At 39.0% G+C, this 16235-nt stretch overlaps 1 protein-coding gene across 1 annotated transcript in view; it reads left to right on the top strand.

Annotated features, from left to right (window-relative positions):
- ext1a (exostosin glycosyltransferase 1a) overlaps positions 1 to 16235 on the top strand; it is a 95461-nt gene that overhangs the window by 49037 nt on the left and 30189 nt on the right. Inside the window, exon 2 of the mRNA XM_055211340.2 lies at positions 12461 to 12554. Within this exon, the coding sequence (XP_055067315.2) occupies positions 12461 to 12554 (94 nt within the window). The remainder of the gene's footprint in view (positions 1 to 12460; positions 12555 to 16235) is intronic.

A 16235-nucleotide genomic window follows, 5' to 3' on the forward strand; every position in this document is an offset into this window, starting at 1 on the left:
TTTGAGTAATGATGTAAGTGTTTCGGCTGTTAGTGTAGAGGGCAGTAGGACTAGGGCCTGACCTGAATCTGTAATGTCTATGCTGGTTATGTGATGGTTTAGGTGTGTTTGATCAGAGAGCAAAAACTCATGGATATCCGGGAACAGAATTGCATAGCCCTGCTGTACGTTATGCATATTGCTAAAAATAGGTTTAGATGTTTTTACGAACTTGAAAGCCTATGTTTCACAGTCATGTACAGTATGCTCTTCTCATGAATGAGTCATATTGGAAACAATGAATGCATCCATTACTCAACTGAATAAATCTGGAAGTAATGTTAATCATTTTAAAGATTAATCTTCAAAAGACAGGATGATAAAGACTCACTGGCGTGCTTTGAAATGTGAAACTTTATTCGATGCATTGACGTAATTTTCATTGAAACACACTTGGGTAGGGCATCTTGTATTTAGTTTACCTCAGACTGGCGGTAGCATTTTTAGCATAGCTTAGCACAGTCCATTGAATCTGATTAGTCCATTAGCATCGCGCCTAAAAATAACCAAAGAGTTTCGATATTTGTTCTATTTAAAACTTGACTCTTCTGTAGTTACATCGTGTACTAAGACCGACGGAAAATTAAAAGTTGCGATTTTCTAGGCCGATTATGGCTAGGAACTATACTCTTATTCTGGCATAATAATCAAGGACTTTGCTGCTGTAACATGACTGCAGGAGGCACAATAATATTACGCAGCACCTGAAAATAGTCCCCTGCCATTGAAAGTAACCAAGGGGACTATTTTCGGCTGCTGCATAATATCATTGTGCCTCCTGCAGATATGCTAAAAGTGCTAGTGCCAGACCTGGAGATCAGCTGAATGGATTCAAAAAACGGTAAGAATCAAATGTTTAACTGTAGGGAAGGTGGAAAATGAGAATATTTTCAAAAAAAAAAAGAGTGGCCCTTTAAGGCTAACATATTCATCCGCAAAACCCCAAACATCAAATTTAAAGTCTGCGTGAACCGGAAGTCGCAATCGACTTTACTTCCGCGTTGTGACTGATTTCCAAGTGAAACTGAATATCGCATGAAAAATTGTGGGAGTGGCTTGTGTTTTCCACTGTGATCCGATATCGAAAAGTGGGCTTTCTTCTAACAGTTGGAGGGGGCGGAGTTAACAGATGCTTCCATCCAAACCATCTAATTGACGTCATCTGAGAATGATCGCCACCAGTGGGAGGAAGGACATTTTTAGATTTTGATTTAAAGGGGCCATGGCATGAAAATTAGACTTTTTCCATGTTTAAGTGCTATAATCTGGTCCCCAGTGCTTCTATCAACCTAGAAAATGTGAAAAAGATCAACCCATTAACTTAGTTTTGGTAAACCATTCTCTACAAGCACATACAAAAAAGGTCGTTGAAATTTGGCCCTCTTTATGATATCATAAGGAGCTCTTATTAGAATAATACCACCCCTTAATCTGCACTATCCAATCAGAGCACTGCCATTTAGTGCAGAGAAAAAGAGAGAGAAAAAAGTAATTCACAGCACAATTGAGTTTCAATTGCAACAAACCACCATCATTGTGATCAGTGTTTGCGCTTCATCAGCTCATTTGCATTTTAAAGGACACACCCAAAACGCCACATTTTTGCACACACCAACAAAGTGGTAATTTTAACATGTTATAATAAATTATATGGTATTTTGAGCTAAAACTTCACATATGTGCTCTGGGGACACCAAAGATTTATTTGACATCTTAAAAAAGTCTAGTGCCATGGCCCCTTTAAGTTTATAGCAATCTCAGCCTCAGACGTCACACCCAAGGAACGTTGGCTAAACGTCTGATGCGTATTGCACACTTAAATGGAAATCCTTCAGGAATGTTGAAGTCGTCATCCTTTGATTCGTATTTCCATGAGACGCGAATGTCGCGCTTATTTTCGGTCCCCCGGGAAACAAAGCTCTGACAGGCGATCGAGGAAAAGAAGCAGTCGTGTTTACATGGATAATAATGAGCAGTTATCATGATCGGCTAAACATTGCATTCTCAAAAATATGCAAAGTTCACGACATACTCTCTAAAAGACATCCAGTAGTTTTGCTTGAGGCAGTTAGTGGAGTCAAAAAGAGATATTTTGACCCGTTCCCCAACTGGATTTGGGAAGAGCCGGGTCGACGCTTTGTCGTGGAGAGATATGCTTCACACAGGTTATTTCAATGACTGACTTGTTGCCTGGCAGTCTGTTGTTGTGGGGACATTTCCACGCTCCGAAATGTGAAAATGTCATATGACCTCTTTTTGCATTGGGTAAAAAAACTGCCATGAATTTCATACCTTCAGTCCTGAAGATCTAGCTACGCAAGTTTATGGGGGCACATTAGTTTAAAAAAATGATGCATGGATAAATACTTCATAATAAACACTGCAATATTACATAAAAAATAAGAATAGTCAGTTTTGATTTCTTTGAGACTTTAAAGCACACCCCTCTCTCTCAAGGATCAGTTTGCATATTGAACCAAAAGCTCAGATGAGGTTTCCATCCTACTACACCACATTCAACAACACTGGGCGACTTCCATTGACTGGGAGCGGCCCTATTCCCAACTATCTGTGTGTAGGTGTCTGGGACTTTTCCTTTATCTGTACTGAGAGCAGAGGTGAAGGAAGAACTCAGGGGATTTAGATCGGAATGCACAGCGTCTCCGATTACTCATCTAAGATCCTGAGGACGTGGGAGAGGTGTTATGAATGTGTATGAGAGATTGCGGACAGACCCGGCACAGGAGGAAAGAAGGAATGTCGTATTAGGAATTTTAATCCAAGTGCTGACTGAATCACTGCTAAAGGCATTTATTAAAGCTTTTATCCTTTTATATCCTTCAAGACGAGTATTCAAAGCAAAGGTCAAGACTATGAACATAGAGCTCTTCCCTGTATCTGTGGAGTGCATGTGGGTGTAATTCATCGTACGTATTTTTGCTAAACTGCGTGCAGTGTCTTTATTGTCATGGTTAGAGTTTCTATAATTTATCTTGGCATTTCGAATAAAAATATAAGTCTCTTTAACGGCTCATCGTAATAAACATTGATTCCGTTGGCTTCGAGTCGCTGCCCGGATCAAGTTTAATTTACTGCTGTTCACATTCAGTTTGGTTTCTGGCACTGCACCGACATACACATCTTCACCCCATCCAGAACCCTGCAGTCAGACTCCTTGTGGTGCCATCGCTAAGGGGCACAATATCATTCTCCTTCACCTTCACCGTTCCTTGCTGGTGGAGCGATTTCCCAAACTCTGTCCTGTCAGCAACATCTCTCAACAAATAAAAATCATCTAAAAACATTTCTTCTGTAAACACAGGAACAGATTGAAACCCCTGCCTAATAAAAAAAGAAACAAGTCTCTCTATATACAGGTTGTGTCTATAATGACACAATAAAAAATGTGTAAGCTGAAAGGGACTTTGTATGGCAATTTTCATGTTATTTCTTTCTTTAACTATTTGCTTTGCTTTTGTAAGTTGCTTTGGAAAACAAGTGCATGCTTACTGATTAATGTTTTTTAAAAATTAGCATCAACCAACACTTAATTCAAATTATTTAAAGTGAACACATCAGTCGGAGCCGATGGTGTAGTGGGCAGCGCTCCGACATATGGTGCAAACGCACTTCCGGCGACCCGAGTTCGAATCCCGGCTCGAGGTCCTTTGCCGATCCCATACCCCTCTCTCCGCCCTCTACTTTCCTGTCATCTCTCAAATCTACTGTCTATCAATAAAGGCAAAAATGGCCAAAAAAAAAAAAAAAAAATAGTGAACACATCATGAAAATCTGACTTTTTCCATGTTTAGGTGCTATAATTGGGTCCCTGGTGCTTCTACCTAGAAAACGTAAAATAAAGCAACCTAGTAACTTAGTTTCGGTAAACCATTCTCTGCAAGCATGTGAAAGATGAGGTAATTGAAATGTGGCTCCTCTTGTGATGTCACAAGGGGATCTCTTATTATAATAATGCCGCCTCCTAATTTGCACTATCCGCACCGGCATTTAGTACAGAGAGAAAGCGAGAGAAAAAAATTTGACAGCACAATTGAGTTTCATTCTCAACAAACCACCATCATTGCAATGAGTGTTTGCATTTCATCAGCTCATTTGAATTTAACCGGACACACCAAAAACAGCACATTTAGCTCACACCTACAAAGTGGCAATTTTAACATGTTATAATAAATAATCTGTATGGTATTTTGAGCTAAAACACACACGTGTTCTCCGGGGACACCATTTAAAATCTTAAAAAATTCTTGTGAAATGTCCCCTTTAAACATCGTCACATGACCTAATGTGAATGGGTGATTCTCACGAAACCATTGAAACACCACGGCACTAATGATTTTAGCTATAAAATGTGTAATATAGTAATATTAAAAAGCATCAGAATTAACACAATACTGTGTTCTACCTTGCACAATGTGTGATTTCAACATAAGAATTTATAATTTGTCAATTTTATCTCATTTTCTGCTGAAATTCTCATTACCGCAATGCGTCCGGCTGTGTTTGAACATGCGTTATGCTGTAATTTAAACATATTAAAACAAAAATATTTAGAAAAAAATTAAATGGATGTTTTGCTAGACTACTTTAGATGACAGAAAAATAATTTACTGAATATTCATGTATAATAATAATGAAGAAAAATTAGGAAATTTATGTGTCCATGCTTGATGTTCTCATCCTCCGCAACACTTTTTGAGAACAGTTTAATCACACATACAGAATTTTAATAAAGTTTTATTTTGAGTGACCAAGCACATGGACCAGTTACTTCAAGATGGCTACCAGGTAAGATCATCTCTTTATATCTTTCCAGTTAAACTTGAAATATTCTTGATTATCATTACCGAAACAGGTAGTTTTCTACATTTTGAAAATTATTTGATTTACATTTTTTATGAAAATGTTCTTTAATAAAGTCTTATTATATGCACTGAATAAAAAATGAGCAAAGCCTACGTGGCTTCTCTATTTTTAGCAAAACATACTGGGGTACCTCATCCTCCGCAACACCATTCTCATATACCGCAACCATTTAATAGCAGTTGCGGTAAAGAGAACTTCTGTTTCGGAAATGAGAATTTAGGCATATTGTTTATTACATTTAAATATCTTTTATGAATTTAATATAAATTTAAAATGTAATAACTGTTGATATTTTGCTTTATGATGCTTCATTGTAGACAGTCAGCAAGTGAGAAAAAAGCTTTAGCAAAGGCCAGGTTGACAATGTTCAGGGAGAAACTTAACAGCAACCCAGAATGGCTAGAGGAGTACAAAAGGAAGGAGAGAGAGAGGTTAGGTTTGGAGATGTTACTAGCAGGTGTAATTAGCAAAAAACACACTACAGTGTTAGGAAATGTACATGACAAACACACAACACAACGCAACAAGTCTATACTATATGATGATGTGTACATTCATTTTTTTCTCCCATGTTGTGAGACATGCTAATTTAATGTTATGCTTTCTTTCCACTTTCAGGTATCAAAAACAACCTAGCGATGGCACGCCACACATGTAGGCGCTGCAACATCAGTTGGATCACAAGATCCACAAAGTTGGATCCCATGCGTGCCAGCATCTCAGCTACCTGCGACCGCACAAGGCGCGCTGTCTGCAGCGTCAGATTGCTGCCTGGGGGCGAGGGACAAAGGGAGACTAAAGGCGGCACCTCCTTTCTGCGCAGTGCGTGAGTCACAGACACCAGAGAGGATGGCCTAAAAGCGCCCGGCGCTGTGACAGAAAGCGGGTTGCTGCGCAATTCATTAGGACTGTGCGTTAACCCTTTCCGCCTCTGCTGTCTTCGCAGCATGTGGGTCGTGTTCGAGAGTGGGGGGGGCGTGTTGTAGACGCTTATGTGAGGACGGGCCCTGGGGCGAGCAACACAAAACCAACTGAGGAGAAAAATGCTCTGTTTTTGAGCGGCTTCGTTCCGGACGGCAGTCCCCCAGGACCCAGTTTCTTGCATCATATACTGGAGGATTTGTGCCAGGGACTCTTGTGATGCACCACCGGTTCTGGTCCATGAGACACAGGGTGGTGAGGTAGGAAGTGGCTCATAGCCTTAGAGATCTTCACCGCTTCCGAGAAATGCTCCGTGATTGTGCCCACCGTGTCACCAAACAGGCCGGATGGAGAAACAGGCGTGACTGTGCATGGCCACCATGAGTGGTCTTCGTGGCCCTTAGCGTGAAATCCGTAACCATTCTCAGATCCCTGAAGGTATTTAGATCCGTGCTGCCCTCATCCAGAGCCTTAAGCACCTGCGCCTAAAAGATCTGTAGGACCGCCATAGTGTGCAATGCAGACAGAGCCTCTCTCGGCACGGGTATGCTTTTTCGGACAGGTGTGCTGTCATGAGGCTTCACTACCCTCAAAGCTGCGCCACACCATCCAAGGAAGTGGACAAGGGGCAGAGGTGAGCAGCCACAGCGTCCTTGATGGGGGAATACACAGGTAGCCTACCTAAGAAAAAAAAATCGCTTTGGTGACGTTCCTCCGAGCATCAGCGGGGCGGCCTGAGTGAAGAAAACAAAAGTCAAGCTTGCTTCTCTGGGGTTCTTGTGGGGTGCTCCACTCAATCTCCAAGTCCTGCACGGCTTTGAAGAGAATGCGCACCAGTTCCTTGTAGAAGGATGGCTGTGTGTCTGATGCACCACGTGGAGCCTGGTCCCAGTCTCCATCCAACGCTGTCAGAGACATCTCATCTTCCTCCGCCGGAAACCCAAAGGAAACAGACCTGGCGGCTCCCGGTTCAGGACACAGGCTCTCGGTGACAAACTGAACCGGTTGAGCGAGGGGAGGACGACCACCAGCGGCTCTTTGCCGGCAGTGGGACACTGCAGTAAGAAACCTCCAAGGGCGATGTTGAGCCGGGTCCTGAGCACCTTCATCAGGAGATCCTCACAATAAGGGACACCCTGAGCCAACAATTGCCGCCTTTGGGTGGAGAAGCCCCAAGCAAAGCACACAGAGCTCGTGTGAATTGGGTGGGTCGATCAGACCTCTGCACCACAAGCAGATTTGCGACATCCCGGAACACAGAGAGGGCTGCTTACATTTCAACCTGAATTCAATTTTGCTGCCTATGAAGTCTGTCCTAAAGCATTTCTCGGAGCTGCCATTATGCAGCCAAAGTCATTGTCTCATAAGGCAGCGAGGGAACCAGTCAGCTGTCTAAACTTTCGGATACAGCCTCTCTCTCTCTCTCTCTCTCTGTCGCTCTCTCTCTCTCTCTCTCTCTCTCTAATCAAAACAGATACAGAATGGTAAAAGGTCAGAAGACCAAATCATATCCAGCAAGGAAATATTTTTCATCTTATTTACACAAATGTTTTGTGATATCCAGCTGACATTAGCTGGCCATTTCTCATTCCGATGGCTGCAGCCTTCAGAGCTCGCATTTGTAGGCAGCATATGTCATCAAGACCATCTTATTTCAGTATGTTAAATGGATAAATGGGGACTTAAATATGACACAAAGGAATATTAATATAAGCCTTCCTGTTCTCATGTTTTTTCTTTAATATTTTTTTCAAAGACTACACAATAAAACAGTTTTGAACTTGAACGCATGATGCTGTAAATATTATCAGACTTTTAACTTTAAAATTTGTTTTTAACAAAATCTCAGGCTAGTATACGTATTCTCATTACCGAAATAATTAACCTCATTTCCGAAACCTATGTATCATTACCGCAACAGATGCTTATTAAATGTTAATTTCATTAATAGAAGCATAATACTTTGATTTTAAATGCATGTGCAGAATCTCCAAATTATGTTCTTTCAGGTTTGTCATGTCATTTTGAAAATGTGTCAGGTTTCTTAGAAATATATAAAAAAAATAGTTGTAAATTGTGGAAGGTGTTGCGGTATATGAGCTAAATAAAACAAAATAAAAAAAACGTTAAATTTAAAATAAATATTATTTCAGAATTTCAATTTACTGTGCATGACTATTAATAATCAATTTTTAAAAATGTGAAAATATATGAGCTTTTCTAACAGTGTTGATGTTTTCTGACTGTTGCGGTAATGAGATTTTTTAGGACTTATTTTTGAAATTATGTTACAAAAAGTGTTAAATGATAAGTAAAAGTTTTTAAATTAATGTTCCCATATACTTCAGACTTTGTTTCTAATGTCTGGTGGAAAAAAAAGTAAATTTAAGCAATTTTTACATTTTCATGCTTGACATTTTTACAACGAAGTTTTCGTGAGAATCACCCGAATAGAGACAAACATTTTGTTTTTTTGCAGTGCTTATATTGTGCCATAATGAATATCCATCTCTCAATTATGTTGTTTTATTGCTTTTATTTATAAACCTTTAAACTATAGACAAGACAATATCAGCTGTGAAAAATATAACAATGTATATGAACAAGCATTTATTGTCAAAACTGCTACTATGTCCTCTTGTATAATAGCTCAGTGGTAGAGCTTTGCGTTGGCATGCAAAAGGTTAAGGGTTCGGATCCAGGGAACATGCATACTGATACAAAATGTATACTTTGTAATGCACTGTCACTTTGGATGAAAGCTTTTGCCAAACGCATACATGTAAATGGTTTTTCAATTCAATTCAATTCAATTTTATTTATATAGCGCTTTTCACAAGTGTTAATTGTTGCAAAGCAGCTTTACATGAGAAGATGTAGAGGAGAACACAGAAAATCAATAGATAATATAAGAAGTAGAGAAAGCGGTTAAACCGTACAAGCGAGCATATTAATAATGTAACGTATACAGTAAAGTGCTAAGTTAAGCCAAAGTTGGCTGACTCTCCCTGGGATTAAAAACCCTCTAGGAAAAAAACCCAATGGGAAAAAGTCCTAGAAGGACAAAAACCCTTGGGAGGAATTAATATATATTTATATATATATAGAAACGGTAGGGATAGGAGGCGGGTAAGCGAATTAAACTGGTTTAGCCGGTGGTCGTTGGTCGGGCATCGGCTGGTCATCACATTGAAGGACAGCCAGTGGATCAGTGATGCAATGATCTTCACAGCAACCGGAACTGGGTCTGTTTGTCTCATGGTCCTCGTGGTTGAGGACGAGACAGGGAGAGAAAAACAGAATTCTATTAGCGTAGGGGCCATTCGCATGCAATGCAAGTGTCAAACCTTATAGTGGTTCAAGTCGGCTCGGTTCCAGACAGGCTAACTATTGCGGCAATAGTATATTACCCATATGAGGTATGTGAGTGCTTTGTTCTAGACAAACTAACTACTGCGGGAAATGTACATTTACTGGACATTTTATGTGAATGCTTTGTTAAAGAAGAATGTCTTAAGTTTAGATTTAAATTGATCGACTATGTCTGATACTCGAACATTATTTGGTAAATCATTCCAGAGCTTAGGGGCTAAGTAGGAAAAGGACTACCACCTTTAGACACACTTGATATTCTAGGGATAATTAAGTGAACAGAATTTTGTGAGCGCAGTTTACGTGATGGATTGTATTCTGATAGTAGTTCTTTAATATACGAAGGCGCTAGGCCATTTAAGGCTTTGTAGGTGATTAGTAATATTTTAAATTGTATACGATATTTAACTGGTAGCCAGTGTAAAGATGCCAGAATTGGACTGATGTGGTCATACTTTTTAGATCGAGTAAGCACTCTTGCGGCGGCGTTTTGAACCAGCTGAAGCTTGTTTACCTGATTTGCATGGCATCCCCCGAGTAACGAGTTACAATAGTCTATTCTAGAGGTCATAAAAGCATGTATAAGCTTTTCTGCGTCTGATGCAGACAGCATATGGCGTATTTTTGAGATATTTCTAAGATGGAAGAATGCTGTGCGGCAGATGTTGGCGATATGACTATCAAAAGATAGATTGCTGTCGAACATTACGCCTAAATTCTTAACCGTGGAAGATGGCACCACCGTGCAGCCATCTATGGGCAACTTGTAAATCTGACATATTATGTTTGTAGCGATTCGGTTCAATAATAAGTATCTCTGTTTTATTGGAGTTTAGCATAAGAAAGTTTTGTGCCATCCAGTCCCTAATATCACTAATGCAGTCTGTTAGCTTAGAAAACTGGTGGGTTTCGCTAGGATGCGACGAGATGTAAAGCTGGGTATCATCCGCATAGCAGTGAAAACTTATGTTATGTTTCCTGATAATGTCTCCTAGAGGTAACATATATAACGAGAATAGGATAGGGCCTAGAACTGATCCCTGAGGTATGCCGTATTTAACGGGGGAGTGATATGACTCTTCCTCATTTACATAAACAAAGTGATATCGATTGGTTAGATACGATCTGAACCAGGCTAACGCCTGACCACTGATGCCAACATAGTTTTCTAGTCTATTGAGTAAGATTGTGTGATCTATTGTGTCAAAGGCTGCACTAAGGTCTAGTAATATAAGGATTGAGATTTCACCACGATCGGATGTTAATAGGAGGTCATTTGTAACTCTAAGCAGCGCTGTCTCTGTGCTATGGTGGGGCCTGAATCCTGATTGGAACTTTTCATATGTATTATTATTTTCTACGAATGTGCGTAGCTGGCTTGCCACTACTTTTTCTAATATTTTAGAAAGAAAAGGTAGATTTGAGATTGGTCTAAAGTTATTAAGATCTCCCTGGTCAAGGTTTTGCTTTTTAATGAGCGGTCTAATAACTGCTAGTTTGAAAGCTGTTGGAACGTATCCTAATTCTAGAGATGAGTTAAAGATATTAAGTACCGTGTCTGACACTACATGAAATACCTCTTTTAGTAATTTTGTGGGAACGGGGTCTAGTATACAGGACGATGATTTGGATGACGTTACTAGTTTAGAGAGCTCTTCTATTGTAGTAGGATTAAATGACTCAAGATGTTCGTTTGGTAATCTAGTGGAAAATGTACTATTGGGTAGAGTGATGGCTGCTTGCGTAGTTTCTATGTTTTCCCTAATAAACATAATTTTGTTAGTAAAGAAGTTCATGAAGTCATCACTATTGTGTTGGAGTTTACTATTGGTTTCTGTTTGTTCTTTGTTTCTAGTCAGTTTCGCAACTGTGCTAAATAGAAAACGAGTGTTGTTATGATTTTCTTTAATAAGAGTACTGAGATAGGTAGATCTGGCAGTTTTAATAGCCTGTCTGTAGTGTTGAACACTCTCTTTCCATGCTGAACGCCATACCTCTAACTTTGTGCTTCTGTAGTTTCTTTCCATTTTTCTAGCTTCTTTTTTAAGGGCTGCAGTATGATGATCATACCATGGAGCTGGCGGTTTTTCTTTGATTCTCTTTTTTCGAATGGGAGCAACGGCATCCAACGTGCTAGAGCAGACGTTGTTCAGGTTTTCTATTATAATATCTAGATCTTCACGATTATCTGCTACATGTTTCATTTGAGACAGGTCTGGAAGAGTGCTAATAAAGCTATCTTTAGTGGTGGAAATTATTGTTCGGGCTAATCTGTAGCATGTTGTAGGCTGAGCGGTCCTATCTAGAAGTATTGTGCATGACACAAGGCAATGGTCTGAAACGGCATCGCTCTGGGGTGATATTTCGATGTCATTAATATTGAGTCCGAGTGACAGAATTAAGTCTAGTGTGTGATTACGAGTATGCGTGGGCCCTGACACGTTTTGTTTAATGCCGAGAGAATTTAGAACATCCATAAACGCACGTCCTAATGCATCTTTTGGATTATCCACATGGATATTAAAATCACCAACGATAAGAGCTTTATCTACAGTGACTGTAAGCTCAGATAGGAAGTCTGCTATTTCTTTAAGAAAATCTGTGTGGTGGCCTGGAGACCTATATATGGTAGCTAAAATGAACGAAAGTCGTTTGTTGTTGCGATCAGTTATTTCCATATTTAACAGTATTATTTCAAACGAATTAAATTTTAGGTTGGATTTATGGTTTACTTTGAATATTTTATTGTATATTGTAGCTACACCACCCCCTCTCCCTATTAGACGAGGAACATGTTTATAATAATAGTCTTGTGGGGTGGATTCGTTTAAACTGGTGTAATCGTCTGCTTTAAGCCAGGTTTCTGTTAAACAGAGTGCATCTAAGTTTTGGTCAGTAATTATTTCATTGATAATTGGTTCTTTGTTGGTAAGTGATCTAATGTTAAGAAGGCCGAATTTTAACATTTGAGTTTCATCTGTTAATGTATTATGTTCTAGTTTTATGTTAATAAGATTTGTACGAGACGAGGTAAGCGGTGCTCTGTATTTATTTGTTCGAGGAACAGACACAGTCGAGATGTGTTGGTACTCTGTTAAAAAAGGCTCTATGTGCTGGGATATATGTGATCTTGACATGTCAAGGCAGCTAACAGACTGATGGGTAAGCCGATCTGTCTGTTTCCTGACCTGTATCAGGATTATTCATCACACTTAACTTTGATTTGTTTATGTTCTTTCTTCAGGTATGATTATAAAGAAATGCTGCACAACTCCACCTTCTGTATGGTTCCTCGAGGACGTCGCTTGGGCTCCTTTCGGTTTCTGGAGGCACTGCAGGTAAATTATCCCAGATTATTCCCACCATAGATGTTGACTGACTGGACAGTATTGATAAAATGGTTATTTTCCATATCACTCAGCTTTTTTACAATATTTACTATAAATCTTAAAGGGGACATTTCACAAGACTTTTTTAAGATGTAAAATAAATCTTTAGTGTCTCCAGAGTGTGTATGTGAAGATCTAGCTCAAAATATCATATAGATAATTTATTATAACATCTTCAAATTGCCACTTTGTAGGTGTGTGCAAAAACATGTTTTTGGGAGTGTCCTTTAAAATGCAAATGCACTGATCTTTGCACTAAAGGGCAGTGCCGTGGTTGGATACTGCGGAATTACCCCCTTCTGACATCACAAGGGGAGCCAAATTTCAATGACCTATTTTTTCACATGTTTGCAGAGAATGATTTACCAAAACTAAGTTACTGCGTTGATCTTTTTCACATTATCTAGGTTGATAGAAGCACTGGGGACCCAATTATAGCACTTAAACATGGAAAAAGTCAGATTTTCATGATATGTTCCCTTTAATATTAAAGGGATAGTTCACCCAAAAATGAAAAATGTCATCATTTACTTGCTACAAACCTGTATAAATGTATTTGTTTTATTAAACACGAAGGAAGATATTTTGAGGAATGTTTGTAACCAAACCATTCATGAGCCCCATTCAATTCCATTGTATACTTTATCCTACTATAGAAGTGAATGGGGCCCATGAACGCTTGGTTACAAACATTCCTCAAAATATCTTCCTTCGTGTTCATCCAAACAAATCAATTTATATAGGTTTGTAACATCTTGAGAGTGCATAAATGGTAACCACATTTTTTTTTTTTTTTTTTGTGTGAACTATCAATTAAATGTATTTTCTAATGTTATGAAAACATCTCTTATAAGTCAGAGATAAAGATTATATAATGTTATACCTTTATATTATTGTGATAGTCATGATGTTGATAACTGTATAGACGTTGTTGAGATCTGTAGATGAGACGCATCATTCGATAACTGGGGTGTTTTTCTCAGGAGAAAAATAAGAGAGGCGTAATATTTGAGTTAATATAACTTCATTGCTGTCAAGGCTAAACTGATATTAAATCAGATCTCATCGTCAGTGATGTTTTACTCCTGTGGGTATAAACATCAAGAAGAACGTCAAGTCAACAGATCTATCTTTAGCAGTATACAGCTCCTGTTTTGTGTCTCTTAATGTTGATAGCTGTGTGTTGTTTGGGAGTAGAGCTTTAACACACAACCCATTACGTTACATTATGTTTGGAGTTGTGTGGGTGTTCAGCATTGACTAACTCTGGTTTTAAAGGTTTTATGATGTGCCTGTAGCAGTCACAGACTGTTTTGTTGTGTATGACTTTCAGCAGGTTAATGACATTGAATGCGTTTGTCTATAACAGCAGGATGATATTAGTGATAGAGGGCCAGCTTAACAGATTAGGGAGAGAACAACAGACCTCGGCAGACGCACACAGAGTAATGCTAAAATCCCACTCGTGAACTCTTAAAAAGGTGGAATTTTAAAACGTTTTATCTTATTGCCTTACAATACATTACTGGGTGAGTACCTCAGTACAGTGATCAGATGATAATACCACGGTATTAAATTGTATTATTCCATATACCATGTTATAAGGCAGGGCTTGTCAACTGGTGGCCCGCGGGTCAAATGCGGCCCTGCAATCATTTTTATCCAGCCCGCCAGGTATGATTTAAAATAAGAGTGGTTACTTTAAGCTCGCGTTTCACTGTACATGACAAATTACAGGGATAAACCGGAAGGAGAGTAGGAAAGGGGTGCGTGGGGGCCAACCATCTCCAATTTGAGATTTGGATGCTTAAAATAAACTTGTACGACTACACAGCATGTGACACGCTGACCGGAAGTGATGTCTTTTAGTGTGTTCCAATCAAAACACTGTGTGCAAGGTAAAATTTTGAATCCTTTTTTTGTTTAACTTTATCAGTAACACTTGAATCATTTTAAAACTATTTATTACTGATTAGGTAAATTCTTAAAGGGGACATTCCATGAAAATCAGACTTTTTCCATGTTTAAGTGCTATAATCAGGTCCCCAGTGCTTCTACCAACCCAGAAAACATGAAAAATAGCAACCCTGTAACTTTGTTTTGGTAAGGCTCTCTCTGCAAGCATGTGAATAAATAGGTCATGCGGATTTCGCTCCCCGCATGACGTAGCTAAGGGATCTTATTATAATGATACCGCCCCTTCATCTGCGCTATCCAACCATGAACGGCCTCACGAGTGCGATAGACAGAGAGAAAGAATGACTGACAGCACGACGCGTTTGTATTCCATCAAACACAAACATGAGCCTACAATCTTATAACTTGTAGTTTAAATAATCTTTCTAAAGGTTGAATTAACGTTCTAAAGGATTAACGTTACCTTAGTGCAACAGAGAGAGAGCGAGTGAGCGAACGAACGAGAGAGAGAGCAACGCGACGTTCGCTTTCAAGTAAGTTATGTTGTTTAATATGTTTCTCTGAAGTTTATATGAATGAAGACGAGGATTAATGCACTGCACGAGACAGAGTGAGTGAACAACGCGTATTCACTATCATACACAATAAGTAAATATGTTGTTTAATGTTTCTCTGAAGTTTCAAATGAATGAGGAGTTACAAAATAGATGAGAGACTGACAGAAACGCGAATGTGTTCAATATGTGTACACACTAATCTTAAACATGTCATTTGATCTGTTTCTCTAAAGTTTAAGCATTAAACGTGTTGTTTTATTACAGATCATTTAAATGTGCTCGTGTGGTTTGGTCAAAAAGTAAACTTCTGAGTGTTTGTGGAAGTGTAATTTATTGTAACATGCTGAAAATCATTGTGACTGTTTAAAAGCAGCATGAGAGCTAAAAGTCTTTATTTTTATTCTACAATGTTTCCCATCTGCTGATAAACATGTATTTAGTATGCAGAAAACAGATAATTGACTTTTTAAACATGTTCAAATATATAATGCTTAACATCGCTCACTAACTTCTTTCGTGAGAGAATCTCCCTCGATGCTCTGTCAGCTCTACAGCGCCAGCGCTTGAGACTCCGCCCACCTGAGCAGCTTGTTTGGATTTAAAGGGATACACACAAAAACGGTGCATTTTTGCTCAGCCCCATAAAGTGCCTATTTTAACATGCCACAACAAATTACCTATATGGTATCTTGAGCTAAAACCCCACACATGTACCCAAGGGACACCAAAGATTCACCTAACATCTTAAAAACGTCTTCTGGAATGTCCCCTTTAAGTATAAATATATTTATAAATTATAGGCTCTTGCGCTGGAATGAGCTTATCTCCCTTGTTAAAGGGATAGTTCGGCCAAAAACGATATTAAACCCATGATTTACTCACCCCCAAGCTGTCCGAGTTGCATATGTCCATCGTTTTTCAGACAAACACATTTTCGGATATTTTAGAAAATATTTTAGATATTTCTGTTCATTAAATGTAATGTTGCGGGGTCCAGCAATAGTCCACGACCTTCAAGTCCAAAAAAGTGCGTCCATCCTTCACAAATTAAATCCAAACGGCTCCAGGATGATAAACAAAGGTCTTCTGTGGGTAATCCGTGCGGTGTTGTTGTAGAAATATCCATATTTAAAATGTTATTAACTTTATAAACTAG

The sequence above is a fragment of the Misgurnus anguillicaudatus genome, chromosome 10 (assembly GCF_027580225.2).
Source record: "Misgurnus anguillicaudatus chromosome 10, ASM2758022v2, whole genome shotgun sequence".
Lineage (NCBI taxonomy): Eukaryota > Metazoa > Chordata > Actinopteri > Cypriniformes > Cobitidae > Misgurnus > Misgurnus anguillicaudatus.